General features: G+C 34.6%; 1 protein-coding gene across 2 annotated transcripts in view; it reads left to right on the top strand.

Annotated features, from left to right (window-relative positions):
• Nucleotides 1-21,789, top strand: part of POT1 (protection of telomeres 1) — a 74,547-nt gene that overhangs the window by 35,484 nt on the left and 17,274 nt on the right. For both annotated transcript variants that reach the window (XM_027458175.3, XM_072033190.1), the window contains exons 9-13: nucleotides 8,354-8,644; nucleotides 12,501-12,656; nucleotides 19,603-19,763; nucleotides 20,478-20,566; nucleotides 21,644-21,682. In XM_027458175.3, coding sequence (XP_027313976.3) covers nucleotides 8,354-8,644; nucleotides 12,501-12,656; nucleotides 19,603-19,763; nucleotides 20,478-20,566; nucleotides 21,644-21,682 — 736 coding nt within the window. The remainder of the gene's footprint in view (nucleotides 1-8,353; nucleotides 8,645-12,500; nucleotides 12,657-19,602; nucleotides 19,764-20,477; nucleotides 20,567-21,643; nucleotides 21,683-21,789) is intronic.

Here is a 21,789-nt window from a genome sequence, read left to right on the forward strand (position 1 = left end):
ATATGTTCCAAAGTCAGTTAATGTTCCCCCTGCATTTCTTTTCCATTGTAGCTGAGATGTTTAAGTGATTTCCAGCCCTAACACTTCCAGCTGCCTACAATGTATATCCCCTCAGATGTGTAAGCTAACAGATTGTCTGACTACTTTCTAACTTAAAATGACCTTAATCAACAGTCACTTAGTTTAAATAGGTGTCTTTTTCTGGAGGGGGCTGACTACGCCAGCCTAACAAAGAGTTACTTTGCAAGTTCTGTTACCTGATCTGAGCAGATAAAAAGCTGGCGCAGAAGCTTGGTGCCTGGTGTTGGGAGTGAAGTGGAAGAGGTTAATGTAACTGGATGTGTGATTACTGTGCAACACAGTTTTCAATTAAAATAAATAAATAAATAAATTAACTCTAATTAGACCTCTAAGTACAATGTCTGCAATTCCTCATTCACTCTCTTCTCCATTTGTCTTCAAGCCTTATCACCCTCTCTTAGTTTGCTGAAAGAAAAGCAATCGAGGATACCAGAGGCCATAGCCTGTCAGAACTGTGCTTACCAGTGAGGACAGATACATATAATATATACACACACACATATATATAAGGAATATATACATATATATATGTTTATATATAGTCCTTACAGTGTGTGTTCACATTTCCGTGTCCCAGATATGCTTTGAGAGACTCCCAAGCAGTTGACATGGATAGCAAACACGTTTTATAAATGACTGCTCCCTGCTACACTCTCAGCTGCTAATGAATAACTTCTTTTCATAGTAACGCAGGTGTTGGCAAGGTCCTATGGTTCAGAGCTAATAATAACTTAAAGGAGAATATTCTGTTAGGATTATTGTGGTAAGAGTGGTTAGAGTCATTTTATTTGCTCGGTATTTGTTCCATACAATGAAAATTTTAAAGTGTCTTGGTAACAGGACTAATTTTCCAGTTTTAATTACATTTCTGTTAATATTTCTTGAAATGCATTTTTAAGACCTCTTACGATGATGTCTTGTGAATTGTAATACTTACTGAATTACAGTACTGTATTTGGGCCTTCAACCACAGTCAATGCTCTGCAGAGATGACAGTCCAGGGATTTCTTTTGCCATCTACCGTAAAACTGAGGCCTGTGAACTAATTGTCTAGTTCCTCTTTAATTTTTGGCAAGGAAGGAATTGTCTCAAGTGGATTTCTTTCTTTTTTTTTTTTTCTGTTTCACTATGGATGCTTTTAATACCTTAGACTTAATGCCTAATACTTAAGTTGTTAGAGGGAAGAGGCATCCAGCTGTTAACTGACTAAATCTGCAATATTTTATTTATCCTCACTTGACTTGGAGTTTTGGCTTGTGTTCTGCCTTCTCTGTGTTAGACAAACCCTGCCATGATGATAGAAGTGTTCATTTCCTCTTTGACTTTTCTCTAGTATTGCTTATTACCTCTGAGTGATTCTCAAATAAGAATTTATTTCCACACTCCGAGTGAAGTGAATTGATACTTTACCTCTAATTTAATGTTTGTGGATTGGACAAAAGTGAGATTGAAATGAAGCACACTCACACACACTTAGGTGTTCATCTTGTTCAGTTTGCTGTGCTTCAGTTGTCCCACGGAGTTGCTGTCTGGGATGTGTTCTGCTGACTCTTTCCAGAATACAGACCATTGTCGAGCACTTCACGTTTTCGAAATATCGTATTCATTGACATCTAATTCAGCAATCAGTGCACAGTGCTTCCACTACTCAGAGTCTGTGTGATTCAAGTTGAAAGCTTGGAAGACGAACACCAAACAAGTGACCTTTCATTATAAACTTTGCTTGTGACTTCCTTAGCATAATGCAATGACAAGGATCAAAGTCTCAATTCTCCACTTTTTGTCATAGTATTACTACTATTATCTTCCTTTACTTTAATTCCTTGGCTTGTTTTGTACTTAGGCTCCAGTTGGTGCAACAAATGAAGCAGGATTCTTAAGGATGGCAGCTTCTTCATTACACAGCACTAATTCATCACCACTGCACCTATCAAGTCATGCACTGCATAGGAAAATGTTCTATAAAAAAATAGGCTAACAGAATGTGGTATCACCATCCCTGCTGGTTCTGTCCTGTCTCTGTTATTTGCCCTGTTTTTTAAACCAGTCTGCCATTATTTCTAGGACCAGTCTTACCTCTGCGCTGAGCTAGAAGTTTCCATGTCTCAAAGCACTCCTTCCTTTAGTTTAAATCAGTTTGCCCCATTAAAGTTAGTTCTTTCTCTTGCTATCTGGTACAATATGGAAAGCACTGACAGAGGGGCACGGTTACATGCTTGCTCCTTGTTCCTAGATGGCTCTGGCCATAGCTGCCAGGTTGATAAGTGTAGTGATAGAGGGGAAAATCTGAAGCTATGTTAAACTCAGGGAGAATTTTGCTGCTAGACTCTTAATGCCTTCTGAGGAAATACTGTTCAAATATAGCAATTTTGACAAATGAGACTTTTTGCTAAAATGGATGTGTTAAAGAACATATTGTTTGAGACATTGACATCCAGGTATCAAATTCTTGCTCTGAGGAGTGGAAATAATTTAAATTTTTAATAAGCGATTGTGAATTTCTTTTTAATGCTGGAAAATGAATATTTTCTTGGAAATATCAGTATTATTCTTGCTTTTGGCTTCCTTTCAAAAATTATGTAATGCATTCAATTCACTTTGAAGTTTTGTTGAAGGTTAAATTAAAAAACAAGTATTTGTCCTATAGTAAGTAACATCAAGAAGTATTAACTGTAGACAGTGATAGAGTTCTTCAACAATTAGATGTCTTAGAATTTTGCATGTTTTCTAAATTTTTTTCAAGTTACCTAATCATATATTAAATATGTTGGAAAATTTCCAAAATAATTTAATTTATTGCTTTACCGGAGTTTTCTCAAATATGCTGTGCCACCTTCTCTGAGGAATATTTCTAAAGCAGTATCACAGTGCCTGCTGTTTTTTAAAGTGATTATCAAAACAGAAAATATTTCAGCTAGTATAAATATTTAATTTATTATTTGTGTATACAATTTTTGTTCACAAAAATTATTATGTGTACATGTGAAACGGTAAATGAAACACACAAAGTATTGTTAATTGTTTAATTTGTGTTTCGTTACTGCAGAAATTTCTGATAATCATATTTTGAGCACATGAGTTCTCTGGAACAGTAGAAGATAATTATATTTATATAATTAGGATATTAGGATTATAATTATGTATCTTCATTAAAATTTATTTTGCTTCCTTAGGACTTTCCTTACTTCTCATAAAATGGTGCCTGCAGTTTTTGTAACTCATTTTCTTGTTGTTATATTTAAACATGTTCAAGCTGGTTTAATTTAAATGAGCATACAGGTTATTTATTGAGTTATTTCAAATTGTTTCTGTTCTATTGCTACCTCTCTCTCAATACAACTGGAGGTACATGTGTACTAGAGTTACGTTATTAAATTATGAGAAAATGTAATCAACACACCATATTATCCAAACTTGCTTAGACTACACTTAATGTGAGAAAACCATTACAAACTTTAAGGAAATACTCAAAATTCACTTGGGTGCCTCTCTGACAGGACATGATTTTTCGTATAAATGGTATCAGTAACAACTTGAAAATTTTTATGAAGAAATTAACGTCTGGATCTGATTTGGTGTTAAGGTGCAGGTTCAGTTGTCTAGTATATTCTTGAGTAATAAGTTATTAAATTAGTAACAAGTTTAAGGAATTGTTATTTTTTTGGTTTTGTAGTACATGCCTATTTGCATGTTCCAGTGTGGGATTTATATATCATTCAAATGCTCAATCAGCAACTTCATTGGAGCTTGGATGTGTGTCTTCCATGGGTGTGCTCTTGTTCTTCCTACTCCATCCCATCCCATTGTTATGCACTGTATGAGTCTCAGAATGGAAAGCAAATATTTCATGCTTCCATGCTTTAAGCTTAAGTTTACAGATTAGTTTTAAAAATTGTAGGACTGAAGTCATTCTGATGTTCCCAAGTCTGAAGTAGGCTAGTGAGAAACATGTCCAAAGGTCATATGCTAAATTTTTAGACTCTTCTTGCCCTTTGCAATTCCTAATAAAGCTCAAAAATCTCATAAGTTTTAGAACAGGAACAAAGTGATGGGATTAGTTATCAATATCCTTGTAGGTGATGCTGGGCATACGATGTCCTGTACTCTGTGGTTACAGTCTCTGAGATTGACAGATCATAGATCTAAGACTTTGATTTTTGTCTAAGAAGTCCGTAGTACAAGGGAGTAACTCCCATTTAATAGAAAGCCAATTTTGGAATTAAATTGTTGAGGCTTTTCATACCCTAAAAGACTTTAAGAAAATTCTTTTGGGATTTCGAACTACAGATAAGATGATAACATTTAACAGGAGAAAGCAACCTTTGTTTATAACCCATCACTGGTCACCTGGGAAGCAGTACTCATTGGGTGAACTCTGTAGTTGAATTCAAACAGGTCTTGGGCTTTTCTCCCAAGCACCAAGTGATAAGATGAGGGCAAATGGCCTCAAGTTACATCAGGGGAGGTTTAGGTTGGGAATTGGGAGAAATTTCTTTACTGAAAGGGTTATGCAGCATTGCAGTAGGCTGCCCAGGGGAGTGGTTGAGTCATCATCTCTGGAGGCCTTCAAGAAATGTGTAAATTTGAAAGTTAGTAGCATGGTTTAGTGGTACACTTCAGTACTGGGTTAAAGGCTGCATTAGATGATCTTAGAGGTCTTTTCCAACCTGAGTTATTCTATAATTCTATAAATAGGCTAAATAAGTGGAATAACTTTTTTGTTGTGACACAATGGAAGCTATATATTTTTCTTGTTGCTTTTCCATCAAGTCTCTGCTCTAAACCATTTTTCGAGTTTAAGTGCAGTGATCTCAAACTTTATGTAAAGTGTTGAGTGGATGGGGGGAATTGAAGTGTCATCCATTTGGGACTTGGCACCTTCAGTACCTGGCATAAGGTAAAATAATTTGTATCCATGTCTAGCAACAAATCCTTTTTCATAGCCATCATTTATTAAGAACAAATCGTGACTTTGTGGTTCTCCTTGTGTACATATCCCAAGGTCCCGTCTTTCTTTTTTTTTTTTTGTATGGAGTTTCACTTGAAATGTAATTCATGTGCAGGTGTTTTTTCCCAAATTCCTACAGATCTTTTTTAACATTCAATACAGTCAAAATATATCATAATCCATGCTGGGAAACTTTACAGATCTTGAGTTGTCAAGTCCTAGGATGGCAAAGGGAGTGTTTTGAAGGATGATTGCTGACTAAAAGAGTGATCTAGGGAGGCCTAGGTGTCCTAGGGAGACTGTGGAATCTCCATGCCTGAAATTTTTCAAGACTCAATTAGCCAAATCCTGACTCAACACAGTGCTGAGAACGGTCTTGACCTGGGAAAAAGGTGGGACTTGACCTCCTGAGGTCCTTTCCAACCAAAATTTCTGTTTCTATGACTGGAGTGTACTTGCACGGTGTCTGTGGTCTTTTTAGTACAGCTGCCTGTAGTCCTGTCTAGACCTTCATAAAGCTTTTGCTGCTGAAGATTTGTGATTTGACTCTGAGAAGGTGTCATGTTTTCTTTTATCAGCACTTATTTGTGTAAGTTATCTTCCTTATATGTCAGCAGACTCCTGCTTGCATCACAGGATGGCATGTGCATATAAACGTGTTTAACTGAGGGCAATAAGTTGCTCACCACAGCAATGTAATTCTTGCAGGTATATTATGCATAGGTGACGTTGCTCACTTTCACTAGGATCTCATATAAACTGTGCAGCTGAGAGGAGATACGTATTTGACAGGGCTGTTTATAACCTGTATCAGCTCTGTTACTGTCTCAGAAGACACTTTGGTTTAGCAAACTTTATTTATTGCTGCCATCAATCTCATGGAATTTTTTAAGCGATATCTTTCTGCTCCATCCAATCTTTGAAAAAATAAAACAAATTCTAAAGGCCTCTAGAAATGACACAGTACCTACTGGGGGTGAGGGGGAGATTGTCATTTTATACAAAAGTCTCAGATTATTTCTGTTCCCTAAGTTATATTTTCCACACACAATTTTCAAACAAATTTAACTTATTAACAGTATCACTGTTTAACTTAATCTGAAATTTACTTGGGGTGCCATAATGAATCAATATTTGTCTATGAATTTTGTTCATCTGCACTCCAGTGATTTCTCCTCGCTTTCACAATGATTAATTTTTAAAGGACAAGTTCAGAGAATTTCTGTTGACAATCAACTGTACTATGGGTCTGACAATGTGCTAGCTTTGAAGTACTTTCTAACACATTTGACATTTACTTTTTTGTTTTTTTTTCTGTTGTTCACTAAGTAATGTTGTTGAATGCTCTTTATCTTTGAGGCCACTCAGTGGCTTCTCCATGTACACATACCTAAGTACATTTGGTTTTGCTTTAAATCATTGGTAATTTTCTCATTGTGGCACTTTGCGTTTGCCTTCTTAAATATTTTATTTCCTTTCTTGTTTTATAACTTCCTTAACATTACGGCTGATATCAAAGCCATTAAATGAAGGCACTAGGAGATATCAGTACGATATGTGCAAACACAGCCCCAGCAATGCTTAAAACATGAGCTAAAAGATTTGGAAAATGGGGAAAACGGTGTATGTAAAGTAGTATGGAAGCCAAGGGAGACTAAGTAGTTTCTTGAGCTGTTTTCCTGGAAGGTTGAGAACCTTCATAAATGTATAGGCTAGTGGTCCAGGACAGAATTTTTTCAAAGAAAAAAAGTCAAGATATTTTTATGATGACTGAAATGAATTAATGATGAAATTAAATAAATTAATGAAGTAGGTAAATTGGAAATAAAAACACTTTGAGAAACATTTGACATGTCAGACGAGATACTTAATGATATGCTTGAAGTATTGTTTGATAACGGATGAATGAGTAAAATTGATGAAAGAGAATTTTCTTCCCCTCTGGATATTACCTATTTTGAGAAGCTATGGAATATAATGCAGTGGCTGCAACTAAAGTAGATCTATGAATTTGCTACAGATAATGTCTTTGTGTTATAGTGGAACTTTTTTTTTTTTTTTCCAGATCTTGGGTAATTCCTTGAAAGGAACTGGTTATGAAACTATGTGCTTTCCTAATTTGTCCTGACTTCTGTCCTAATTCCTGATCTTTCTTGTATTTTCAGTATTTAAACCTAAAGGTTAAAAGACTAGTCTTTACAAAGTTACAGTTAAGGAGAAGCTATGAATTGATGTGCTCTATTGGTCAGGCCTGAGATTCTTAATGCATTTATGCCTCTAGATAGAGTTTAGGTCAAAGCAGCAGAGATTAGAGTTCCAGTTACCAAGCTTGAACTTCTTTCCTTATGGTTTCCCAATGTTTGTTTTCTTTGCATGTTTTTAAATCTCAGTGTGTTATAAAATTTAGTCTTAAATCATTGGCAGCGTTTAGAACTTTCGTTACCTTTCACATTCTGCATTTTTAAATTTGTAGGATTTTTCAAGCATTTGAAAATTGAGTGGTAGAGACAAAGTAGTTTGTCTCATAAAAGCTACATTTAAAAAAAAAACTTGCTGTTTTTTGTTCTTTTTTGTCAGCTAATTTTAATTAAAAAAGGGTGGGTTAAAACAGCTGGTTGAAAATCAAGGTTTGAGATTTCTTGATACTAAATCATGCAGTGCTGTGATATGTAGATTTTTTTAGTATATATTTATATTTTTTTAAGTGCAGGGAACAATAATACTGGACTAGATCCTTAAAGAAATGCTTCAGACTTTGAATGCCATGTTTTATATGGCAGCAGATACACAGTTAAATCAACAGGATACAAGAGACCTGCCACGTGCAAAGCAGTATACTTCAGAGCAACTGTGAAAGCTATACCCATAATTAAAGGGATGAAAACTGGTCTCTGTTGACTTCGTTTAAAAAAAAAAAAAAAAAAAAGCTTCTGGAACTGGGAAAAATATACCTATTTTTTAGTATCAGGAAACTGGATCTGTTGTGAGAGGCAGATTTCCCTGACTGTAAAAGCAATACTAATGTTTTCCTTACACAAGGATTTTGAGATTTATGAATAAAACACTTTGCACTGATGCTTTATATTTACAGGTAGAGGTATTAGTCTGTCTCTTAAAGAATTATTACTGTTAGATTTTATTTTTGGTTTATACGCTGTTTTCTTGTTAGTGTTTATTTGCTTTTTTGTTTTTATTTTAACTTCTTACTGGCATCAGGAACAAAAATGATCACTAATCTTTATACACATGATAAAATGTGAATAAGAATATTACATAAGAATATTGCGGTGAATTATGACCATTTTTTTCTTTGTTTTCTTCTAGATCAGAGAATACAATGGACAGATGCAGGGAATTACCAGTGCAGGATTTGCATCCTTGACGTTTGATGGAACTGTAGGAACACCAGTAGTTCCTCGAACCTCTAGTAAAGCGTACACTTTCATGGATGAAGAAGAAAAAACAATAGAAGAATTACGTATTTGGGCAGCCAGTAATCTTTCCATCTCTGGACCAGCAGCAAAACTGTCCGGTGTTCGACCAATGCTGTTCTTTGATCTCACTTGCCAGCTGGTGGGGAAGGCAAAAGTGGATGGATCTTCTTTTCTTCTAAAGGTAAATTTATTTTCCCAAATTTGTTATAATGTTATGTGGATAAATATGTAGAGGCTAACAAAATGTATGATCCTTTACCTTTCTATTTCTATAAAAACAAAACAGAAATCCCAGTTCTTTTTAAAGTTGCTCATAAAATTTATTTCTTTAGAGAGTGTTTTAATATGTATGGTAGTTTCCACAATCGTAGGTAAATATTGCAGGATTTCTTAAAGCTTAATAATATTGTTAGTTTTTAATCTGAACCTTGTTTCTATTCAGTAGCAATTATTGCTCGTTTTTCTAGGTCTACAGGATATAATTAATGTAGTATGTAGCATACCCTAGAGCTCTAGGTAACTTCTTTTAGTTATGCATAAGCACTTCGGGGATCAGAGCCTAATGAAAGTACAAAATGTTGAAATGCCACACAACCAGAAAGTACCTTCCATGGAGTGATCCTTAACATCAGCTAAATATAAACTAGATCTCCATATTTTTCCTGGTTTAGCTTCCTATGCATCAGCCTGATGTTATTCTGAAACACCTCTGTATTTCTTCTCAGTATTTTAAGTTGATTGTTAAAATGTGAGTGATGAATAGCCTGTTATAAAGTCATAAAATGGAAAATAACATTATTTCTTGGTACTGCTGTATTAAATGTTGCTACAATATTTTTAGAAACAGCACATTGCATTTTTCTTTTACCAAAGCAGGAAAGTTTTTTCTCATGCAGAGCAATGAATGCACTACACAGAAAGAAATATTAAGTGTCATCCTATAACATGTTTTGCAGCTGTTAAAAGTATTTCCATTTAACTGTCTCTTGTGAAATGGTTGTCATGACACTCAGTAAAATTTCAGAACTTTGTGAACTCATTGTCATTCATTAACAAGTATATATTCAGCAATGAAGGACCCTTTGCAAGGATAGAGGCAAGTGCTTTCTTAAGTTATTAATATTTATTTACCCTCTTTTGTGTGTTGTAAGCTCTAAAGTCTATTTTGTCAATTTTGTATAGTAATGAGAATAACTTGGGAGCTGGGGATTGTCTAGACAGGACAGTAAAAGCTTAATGAAATCCAATAGCACTAGTTCAATTTCTCTCATACTGATTCCTTGTCAGTGTGTTTTTATTTAGCACATGAAAATGTTAAATACTTAAATCTGCATTAAAATACATCACAAAAACGGAAGTAGATGAACACTGATATGCTATTGCTCCCCTCCCTTCAAGCAGGCCAGAGTCCTTTCCTTATGTGTCAAATGTTGGTCATGCTGTAAGAGAAGCCTTTTATAAAACTTGCAGACAGAAGTCTGGTTATTTTGTTGATTCACTAAACAAAGAAACAAAACACCACTGGCTCAAGTGGATTGATCATTAAATATTATTTACTATTAAATTTCTGTTCTTAGATTTTATAACTGATTTAAATTTGCAACATCATTCCAAGTCTATCACTTATTTTAGTGGTTGGTAATACAGTGAAGCGTAAGGAGGATTTTAATCATTGAGCTCAAGTAAGTAGTGTTCTATTGTTTCAAATGTAACTAAAATGACTTCCAGTGATTTTGTGCATCACCCATAGCATAACCTTTAATATTCCACTTGGTAAGTGACATAGTACAGCACCTCAGTCTTATGTAGCATGAAGACTGAGTAACTTAACTTACAAAGGTAGGAAGGAGTTGCTTACCTGTTTCTGAGAATTTTGTTTTCAAACCAATGGAGACCTCGTTCTGGAAATGCTGCTGTCATTTATACATTTTATAAGAGCTTTACTATTATGCTTTCCTTCTGTCTGCCAGTTGTCTGTGTTAAGCTAAGTCACACAATTAGCATATTCTGCTGAAGAAACTTAATGAATCAGGACAGCAGGCTTCATTGTGTGTCTCCGATTTCAGCATCTTGTATGGTGATCAAAGGTCATCACTAACTATTCTGTAATACTAGTCTGTTAATGGCTAGTAATGGAACTATGTGCTGTTTCTTATCCAGAATTCATTTGATTATTGTTGGAAAGAATGAAGGCACAGGGATAGCTGTTCATAACTGTGGCATTAGCAGATACAGAGAAATTAACAGGAAGTCATAGCTACTGTATTTTCATCCACAATTTAAATAGAGTGAAGCTGGTAAGCTCCTGATGTATCTGTGTTCTTATTCATGTAATTAAAAAGACAAAACCACATACCTATCTAAGGACTTTTTTTGTCAAGAGAGTCTACAGGCTTAGAAATTCTTCCAAAAAATGCCCTGACACCAGCCGCATTAGTTCCTCTTGCAAAGGGCTAAAACTAAATAAGTCGACCTTGGACCTGACGAGGCGCATTGAAGTTATTTCAATCATTTTGTAAGATCCCATCTGTTAAGTGTAGAAGGACAAGTAAGTCAAAGCCAGTTGAAAAATAATAGGAAACTTGACAAACTTAAAGTTCTTCATTCTGTCAAAGTGATTATTTTCATAAATACCAAATTTCATAAACACTAAATCTGTATTTCTATAGCTCAGCTCTAGGAAAGCTTGCCTAATTCAAGCAACGGGTAGCATCTCATTCAAAGGTGGTTTTAAATATTTCATGGTACAGGATCAGAAAATAATAGGCTTTTTTTTTCTCCCTTTTAAATCTGCTGCAGCATGTACCACCTCATTATCAGGGTCCTTCAGAATACACTCTTATTTCAGAACGTTAATTTGATGTTATGGGTCATTTTTGCTGTAAACAGTTTTTCCTTTTATCTCTTGATTTGGGATGAGTGTTTCAGCCATGAGTTATTCTCGGTGCGTTTACATATGGCTTTGCTGCTGCTTAGATCTTTTCCTGTGGGTCCTTTGATCCACAGAAGTTAAGCATTCAGAAAGGGGTAGAAACCCTTTAAAAATTAACCTTTGGTGTATTCCCCTTACCCCTCCTTCTCCGCCACAGTGCTTTTTTCATGATACCAAAGAGGTGGTATCATGAACTATCTTAAAATTAGCTTCTGTTGGACCAATATGCATGAGTACCTACAAAATGCATTTTGGTCTCTCAATCTCAAATGCTTCTAGATTATTTTTTTTTTTCTGTACTAATATTTCAGAACATTATTTCTGTTGTTGCCTTTGTATCTTTGTATTCGTAAAGAGTGTATCTTTACGAATTCCCAACTTGGTAAACTATAGCTTACAGAATATATCGTAAGGAGCCAGCACCCAAAGTTTAATGTTAGGTAGTACGATAATGGTTACGAGGTGCTAAGTCTGTTATTACCTGTTTGTTGGTAGTCTTTCTTTTTCATAATTTTGGTAGATCAAATATAATTCTATTGATATTTCACTAAAGTGTTTGTCATAAACATAGCTTTAGGGCACCAATTTTTAGAATCCTAGTTATTAAGTATAAACACTGATGCTTTTCTGATCTGTTCTGCATAACTAGCAGTGTAGACTGATGTAGGAAATCATTAGTAATTAATGGAGCATGTGCTGTGTACTGAGGTTTCACATTCTGGAGCTGGAGTGTTCAAAAAAACCCAGCAATGATTAAAATATTAAATATAGGCAGTTATGCATGCAGGAAATTCTAATGGTTGTATCTGCTGGATAAACAGTTGAGGTTTTGCTAACACTTTTTTTTTTTAATTTTACGAAAACCAGGTTTTTAACATTTGTGTTCTGTGTGGAGGTTATTTTATACTTTGTAAAGCAAAAAATAAGTCCCATAAAATTTAATTTCAGTCATTTAAGAACTTTAGAACATACACGCGAGTTAAGATTTCATATTGTTAGACTCTTTTTATTCAAACAACAGAGGAAAAAAAAAAAGTAAAACATCATTTTAAATGCTCAATCTAAAGTCTTCTGAGCATATTGAAATGGTTGACTTTCATTGCAGGTATGGGATGGCACAAAATGTCCCTACCCAACATGGAGGATACCTGTAGAAGCAAGAGACCTGGAAGGAGAAAAAATTCTTCTTCATCGGCTGCGAAATCTCACAGTGGATATTCTAGTTTATGACAACCACGTACATCTGGCAAAATCACTGGAGGTAATGTAGTTTGGTGTTTCTAGCTGTTGTTTTGTGGCCTATTTTCTGCTTAAACTCACTTCAGAGAATGTATCAATTCCGTTCTGCTCTAAATTAGTTTCAAATATTATTCTTTATCTTTCAGTGTATTTCCCATACCTTTGATTTGAATGCAAAATTCCTTCGTGTGTAAAATAGCCTCATTACCCTAAAATTTCCATGAAAAAAAAATCTCCCAATTAAGCAGTTCTTTATGGACATTGTAGTATCGTATATTATCCTGTGGACATAATGCATTCAGAAAATGTATTCTGTGCTTCAGAAGTATTTTTTGAATGATATAAAGTGGGGTTAAACTTGTAGTCCCATTAAAGGCCTGTAATTCTGAAGTCAATAAAGGATTTTATCTGTTCTATAAACTTCTGCAATTTGCAATGCTATCTTCATTTAGTGGGTCAGTAATGTTGATTATGCTTAGAGAAAACAACGTAATTAAACATTTGATCTTCAGCAATACTGCCATCTTGCTTCTAAATACAGTAAATTAGCAAAAATTACATCTTTCATCTAATGTCTTTACTTCTGTATCCAAGCATTGTTTTTAAGGTAGTGCTTACCAGAAAATAAATGCAAATGGTAGACATTTGTTGTCTGGAGCTATCAGCAGATATGACATCAATTTAATGCATAGTGCCCAGTCATAAGTAAATGACAGAAAGCAAAGTAACTTTCCTTCAAGTAAGAATTCATAACAGAACATACAGGATTATTTCATTACTTACAGGTTATCTTCCAGAATTTTTCTTTTGCTAATTGGGCTCATCTATCAATAAGCATAAATGCTGATGTTTCAATGAAGCATTATGTTTTTAAAATTAAGGGAGGTAAATGATGAATATTCATTAAAAATGATGAAATTAATTAAAAAATCATGAATCCCATATATATTCAGGAATTCCTGTTGAATATGTGCTACATGGGATGTCTTCATCAGTTCTTTCCATTTCTTTCCTTCCTGTATGCCCTTTCTTACTTACTGTAAAGCATCTGTGCATTTGTTGGATATTGTGTTGCATAGCAGAGGTTCTAATGTCAAAGGAAACTGTTTAGAAACCTGTCTTGACCTACCAAGCATCACAGGCTGTGTTTTTCTCCTTCTGGCTACGTTCAAAGTTGTGATACTTTTAGCCATGTAAACAGTAGAGGTTTTATTTTTTTTCTCTCTCTCTTTTTAGTGAATTGTCTTAGAGTTATTGAAGAAAAAATACTGATACCCTACCAATTAGACTTCAGAAAGATTTATTGAGTTTACATTTCGTTTTGTGCAATTAATTTTGTTTCACAGAAAAATCTAAAGTTAATTAGATTTTTAGGACTCCTTATAAAATTGAAGCTTTAATAAAAGGTTTATTTTTAAATACTAGTGGAGGTCATGTCACACTAAGAATTAATTAAAATACTGCTTATTAATCTGCGTATTTTTATTATTTCATACAGGGTCTTGTTATGCAAATATAAAAAAAAATCATTTATGTGGAAGTATTAAACTGGAGGGAATTGAGTGTGTATGCATGTGCACCTTCCTGAGCGTAAACACCATGAGAATGTGGACAAACTGTGTACTAAATGATCTGCCAGTTTATGGTTTCAGAAACAATAAAAGCACGCTGGTTTTGAGCCATCTCTTCTACATTTGAAAGGAGCTTGGAATTGCCTTTTTATTGTAAATTGTTGAGGAGCTGTTAGGTTACACTCCCACGTTGTCATGTATTATCTGCAGTGACAGTTGCAACTCTGAAATGATATTTTATGTAGGAACAATCTGCTTTATGCAGCCTTGATACCAAGAAAGGCAGACTTAAATCTTATTTTAAAATTGTGTTTTGTTTTTTTATTTATCCATAGGTAAATGGTCACACAGGGAAGCTCTGAGTAACCACTACACAGTCTAGAGAAACTGGGTGACTTATTACAGTCAATTGATAGCAAATCCTAGCCTGTGCTGCAGGCATTTGTTAAAAGCTTCTTGTTTGTGTTGTCTGTCTAGAGAATATTGAAGATGTGAGCATTTTATCCCTTTTCACCAGTCAAATAATATTTACAAATCTCTATGAAGAGAACTTAGTAATTTCAAAGGTATGCTGTAGCTGATAACTAACTGTAAGTAGACTTTTTGCAACCTATATTTGCTGGCCTTCTTTCCCTGGTAAAAACTGTGGCTTTTCAGCATTTGCTGCCTTAGCAGAAAACAGAATTTTCAGAAATCTCATTTCTGAAATAGATTATTTCCTGAGGCATAAAAACATAAACAGAAGTACAACTGAGCAGAGACAATGGTGTTCACTTCATTTTTTGCAGAATTTCCCTCTTCCTGTCACTACCCTTGGTGCATGAGGCTTTCCTGTTTTTGTAGCAACCCCAGCCTGCAGCTAGCTCTCCAGAGTACAGTTGCTCCCTGTAGGTTGCAGTTTGTTGTTATTCAGACTTTCTTCTAGATTTCCCAGAGGTTCTCAGGATTCATTAAAACCTTGCCATGCAACTCAAAAAAATAAAAAAAATAAATATTAAAAAAAAAAAAAAGGTCTGTGACATGGATTTCTTCATCTGGGGTATTTTGCTAGATGCTGAATGTCACAATGAGCATCACAGGTCCATCAGTGCACCGTAGGAGTCCAGCTGTCCACATCTGGTCAGAGATTTCCTTCATGTACAGTTATTCAGTGGGTATGTGGTACTGTGCATTCCCCTCATGGGTTAATATAATGTGTTGTTTTTTTTTTTACTGTGTATTTTCTAGTTAGTATAATCAAAATAGTTAACCCTGAGCATGCTCAAGGTCCTAGTCTTTAGTGTTTCAACGTTTACTATTCTTATATGTCTTCAGGTGCAAAATTTGAATATTTCCTTTTGTTCTTCCAGCTGTACACAATCTCAAGTCTTTTTTTGATGGCACTAATGTCTGTCTGAGTCATGTTTCTAACCTGTAACTTCAAGTTGCTTGGCTGTATTATCTAGTTTCATACTTTTCAGGCTGAGATGCAGGATTTCTTTGACCTGTGTATATTTTCTTCACTTGTATTAATTAAAAAGAACAAAAAACAAACCCTCCAAAAATCCCCCAACCTGTTAAATGGATTTATGTTGCACTTTTTTTTTATTCCTTGTGCAGCCCGAGGTCCTTGGGACCATACCTAAATACTGTGTAAATGCTTCTTGTCATTTGCAAGAAGTTGTGCACAATTTGCTTAGTAAAATTTGAGTGCTGATATGGAAATGACCACAAATAAATCACTTTGAATATTATCGCCAGACATAAAATAGGCATAAAAGTTAGCATAGACTGTTTTGGTTAAGTGATTCCTGTAGATAAAGGCAAGCTCTTGTCACAGGTGTCTTTGTGTCCAAACATAAATATTTAACTACCTTGACAGTGTATTAAATATGAATGCAACCCTCTATGTTTTGAAGTAATTATAAGAATTTGCTATACTAAAAAGTGTTGTTGTTTTTATTTTGAAGTTGTCAAATTACAGGAAACTGTGACATCTTAAAAGAAACTGTGACATCTTAAAATTTTCTTTGGTTTTGTTATCTGTTTTTAAAATAGGCATATTTGAATTGTACTGCAATTAGGATGTTAGTGTATTTTAAGGTGTTGCCAGAAATGTGTCGTTATTGTTTTAATTTCATTTTAAATAAATTTACTTTGAATGAGGCAGGTAGGTAGTTCATAAATAAAATTCTGTCAGGAGTTGCTTTTGTACTAAATTTGAATAATGGCTCTGTAAATCATGTTGTTGTTGTTTTTTTTTTTTTTGCTTTAATGTAGATTTTAATTTTGTCTCAGTCAAGTATATAATGTATATACTTGATCTGCAGGCATTCAGTAAACAACAGAAATACAGTAGCATATTTAGCCTTAACACCCACAGCGGTTAGTTCAGCATTGTAAAGAGTAAGCAATGCTGCCTCCCAAAGGAATTTATGGAAATTGCAAGTCTGTCTTGCACAGTCAGATCTGTTATGTTGACATTTATACCTTCCTGACGTTTTCAGTATATGGCAATGCTGATTATAATGCATCTCTGTATTACAGTTATGAGTGATATTAAAATATATAAAAATAATAACGTTTTCAGAAGTGATCTAATAAAATGCATATGGAGAAAGCAATGTTTTTGTAGTGATCGTAAATTTGGGGAAGTTGAGCGTTGCACTAAAACATGTAATTCATTGGACTTTTTGCATGAATTTCAGCACACAATTTTAGAAGGCAAAATCAACATTTTACATTCTTGCCTTCTTGGCTCTCCTCTACCACGTGTTAGCAACATTAAATACTTATTTTTTTCACACAGTGTTTTTGAAAGAAAAAAAAAAACACTTCTAATGGAATTTTTCCTGCTCATTGCTCTTGGAAAAAAAAAAAAAGTAGGTTGACAATAATATATTGACATAAGGTTATTTGATAGGCAGAACATAGTTAAGAACTTAAAAGGCTGTTTGTCCAAAAGCACTTGTCATAGTTATGTTTAGTTTTATAATGTCTGTCCCTTGCATTTTTGTTTATTCAACATACTTAATTGAAATTTAGCATCTGAAAAGAGAATAAATAAATACATAAATAAAAATGCTACAGTTTAGCCTCTTAACCACCATCTAAGTGTGCAAGTTGACCTGTTGATATCAGTGGGCCTTCTTGCATGCTTTGTTGGAGATGGGCAATAGAAAGGAAAGGAGGACCCAAAAAATTCAAGGAATTTTTCCTAAAGTTCCATTTTGGCATATAGACAGAGATGCTGTACGTTATTGTATTGATAAAGCTGTAAGGAATGCTCCTCTTCTGGGGGTGGGGGAAAAAAAAGCTGCAAAGGATGTTCATTATCATAACTGAGTCATATTCCAGAAAGCATTTTGTTGCTGTGAATTTATGGTTAGATATGGATTCAGTTAATGCAAGTGGTGATACTATGATATATACATATTATCCAGTATCATATATATGTTATGTTCTTAAATGGATTTAGAGCAGATGAGTGGATCTCCTTAAGGGGGATTATCTCTTTCCAGATCTAAAAAGTGAATTATCTCTTATAGAAGGTAAAGATGGGAAGACCAACGTAACCAGGTACGGTAAGTTGTGTAAAATGAGTGAGATGCTTTCAATGGACAAAATGAGCAGCCCCTAACATACAGATAATTAAAACTCTGGTAGGAGCTATTTGGCAGAAGCAAAATAGGCGCTGGCTGAAGTGCAACTTTATGTCCCAAGTGCCTGAATTTGAAAATATGCTGCCTTTTTCATACATTATTATTGTTTAAAGAAGCAGTTTGATACCAGCATTATATAATCATAGGCTGTTCCTTGATACAGATTCCAGAAGGATTCCATGCTGCTCTGTGTCCTTTTGTGCATCCAGGTGTTTATCTACATATAGTCTTAAGACCTGGCCAATCCAGTCTAATACATACACTTTCTTTACACGGGCAGGTAGTGATAAGGACAAAGGAGAAAGGTTTTAAACTAAAAGATAGGAGATGTAGATTAGATATTAGGAGGAAATTCTTCACACAGAGGGTGGTGAGGCACTGGCACAGGTTGCCCAGAGAAGCTGTGGATGCCCCATCCCTGGAGGTGTTCAAGGCCAGGTTAGATGGGGCTTTGAGCAACCTGGTACACTGGGAGGTGTCCTTGCTTATGGTAGGGGGATTGGAGCTAGATGGTCTAAGGTCCCTTCCAACAGAAGCGATTCTGTGATTTTTTGGGTTTCTACAGTTTAAAGTTACTGTGTCACTGGCTATTAGTATATCTAAAATTAGAGCTAAAGCTGAAATAAGTCTTAACAGACTGGCTGCTGTAATATTAATGTTAATGGAATTCCATTTAAAATAATTTATCATTTATATAGTGCTATTTAAAAGATACTTACGGTGAATATAAATCCAGGTTATTGAATATATGTAGCATACCATCTATCAGCTGAATCTTAGGTTAGACTTTAAAAAAATTATTTAGGTGCTAGTAAATTTGATTCAAAGGCTTTTAAGACACATCATAGGGAAATTAACAATATAATGAAGTCTCCAGATTATCTACCTCTAGAACATTGGTTTGGGGTTTTTTGGACAGAGTTTGTGATAGAGAGGGATAAAGGGAGTGAAATTCAGAAATAAAAACAAGGTTGTAAATATATGTTCAGTGGTCACCACTCTTTAACTTCTTTCTGAATAGGGACTTGTGTAAGTCCATTTGTGTAACTTGACCAAACCTTCAGAGAACACAAAATAAGCAAAACAGGAAGTACACACTCCATGTACTCCCTGGAAATCTGTGAGACTAGAATCCATGTCTCAAAATCTTTGAATTTCTAATGCGTTTCCTTTTGTTCTGGCATAGAAAAAATGTTACCTAATGTAAAAGTGAGATACAGTAGAGAAGTCTGTGTAAGCAGATGTATTTGTATACATAAAGAGATAACATGTCATGCTGGACATGATGGACATGATGTGAATTGCTGAGGATGATCATACATGCCAAAGTTGCATCACGTTAGTCTCTTGAGGGTTGCATAGAGAATATAGAAGACAAACTGTGCCCTCGGGAAAGGAATACATTGGCTCCCTTGATCTGTATTCTTAAGACTGCTTGAGAATCAGATTTTGTAAGAAGACTTATGCTTGTTCTGAATGTAGCCTTTGCTGTAAAAGGCAAACACACAGGTCACTTCAAGAGGTTTTGAAGTATCCGTCTTGGAAAATATTCAAAACTCAGCTGTACAAGGCCCTGAGCAATCTGCTCTGCTTTGAGGAGGGTGGTTGGTGAGACGATGTCCAGAGGTCCCTGCCAAGCTTATAGCTATTCTGTGATTCTCTAAAAACAGGAAGCGAGCTTTATGAGGCCTAAATTTTTCCAAGTAAATAGCTAACTTTGTGTTACAAAGTCTTTTTTTTTTTTTTTTAAAAAAAGATTGGAAGTTTTCTGAGAATTTACAGTATTCATACAAAACAAGCAAGTGCTGAAAATGAAGATGTTCCACATGTAGAATTCCATCTTCATGGTGGCACCTGTTACGGTCGAGGAATAGGAGTGTTACCAGAAAATCACCCAGATGTTAAAGAACTAAAAACGTAAGTTCTACTTTTTTTTTTCCTAGATGATTCTGGAAAACAGCATTCCAACTGTACCAGTTTAGAATTGTAAATGGATGTAAGAACCAGAAACTCGGGAACAGAATATGCCTTTAGTACTGCTAATGTGAAGAATAGGTAATAGGTATTTGGGAGGATAAGTAAATGAAAGGTAATTTTTTTTTCAACTGGAAAATTAAGATTTCTATTTTATAGTGCTATAATGAATCGGTAACTCTAACATACTTACTCTGCTTTATAGTGACATTTTTTTGGAGATAAAAGCCATGGTTAAGCAACTGGCTTTAGTATGCTAAGCATATACATATATGTTAGTTGCAAATAGTGAGTCTTAAAAGATGTTTAAAATGAAGCATGTAATATAAAACTTTTCTGAACCATGTTTATACACAAGGAAAAGGTAAGTCCCTGCTCCTTTATCAGGAATATAGACTTTCTTTTGGCATTATGTGTTTAAAGTTCCAGAAGTGCTTTGGAAAGGAGTGTCACTTGCATCATTAATATGCAGTCCTGCAATTTATGATTCAATTGAGTTTTATATCTCTGCTGGAGAACTTATGTCTGAACATTATACCTGTGTATTGATAAACAGTAAATTTCATATATATAGTCTCTCATTCATACATCTATATCAATATATATATACACATGAAAGACTATTAGATTATAATATATGTAGCCATCTATTTTTAGATTCTTAGGATCTGTGGAACTGGCAGACAGTCAGAGTATGGATAGCATGTCTTCGCTGGAATTAGATAGCACTTATAACAGTATTGCAGGTAAGAATAATTGAAAACTGATTTCCTCTTTCTTCTAATATATATATATGTGATCAAGATAAGGTTACAGTTATTGCTTCTCTAAATGTGTGATATTACTTTCACATACAAAGTGTTAGAGAATTCTTTTGATTTATTAGACTGAAAATTGACCTTACGCTGTCCTATCTCATAGTAGAAGCTTTTCACATACATTGAAGAATATTTTCATAGAAGGTAGTGAATAAATTATTAAATGCAGACTGTGTTAGGTAATACTCATACTATGTTAGGTCATAAAGTTGAGTGTCATAATAAATCCCTCTCTCTAATGGAAGGTTTGTTAAAGACAGACACTGGAAATGCCACTACACAGCTGCTTGCTGAGGAGACTTTCCAAATCCATCGTGTGGAAAAGTTGTATTAGTGGGAGAGTTGTAAAGTATGGTGCCATGGAAAAGTAGTATCTTATGTTCTCCAGATCCTATGTTAATACTTTTAATGGTATTTTTATCTTAGAATAAAAATAACTAAATTAATCTCTAAAGCTGGTTGGACACAGTCTGCATCTTTGCTTCTGGCTTTTAAAATCCTCCATTACTTAGCCATCAGTACAATACTTAGAAAGAATTTTGAACAGATTTACTGCACTGTGTACGTGTAGTAGAGGCTGTTCAGAGGAGGGACCAGGCAGTCCATATATTTTTTTAGAATAATGTCTGGATTTTTGTCCAGAAAGATTGCAGAGGGATAAAGACAGTTTATATGAGCAGTTATCATTCATCTTATACACTATGAAAAATCAGAAAGAGTTCATTTTAATGAGCATTGCTGTTTAATATATACACTATATACATATATATATATATACAATATATACACTAATTTCTGCTCAAATGTGCTAGGTTTTGACATCTAATATTTGTCTCCCATTTGCTCTTCTTTGGTTTTGTTATATTGTTTTCCTAGGTTATTAGGATTTCCATTTTCCTGTGTTCAACTTTTTGTTGTGTGTTTGTCTATCTATCTGGTTTTGTATGTCCACATGGTAAAAAAGAAAAGGAAGGAAAATAATTAGGAAATTTTTCCTGATTTCAGATCTTGAATCACAGAGATGTCAGCAATTATCTGTTACAGGTAAGGAACATTTTGATGATAAAATAAAATTCATTTCTACTAAAGAACAAGAACTGTTTTTGAGACATCAGCTCAAATGTTGAAGTAACATCCATTACATATTACAG

The sequence above is a fragment of the Anas platyrhynchos genome, chromosome 1 (assembly GCF_047663525.1).
Source record: "Anas platyrhynchos isolate ZD024472 breed Pekin duck chromosome 1, IASCAAS_PekinDuck_T2T, whole genome shotgun sequence".
In the NCBI taxonomy this organism is placed as follows: Eukaryota; Metazoa; Chordata; class Aves; order Anseriformes; family Anatidae; genus Anas; species Anas platyrhynchos.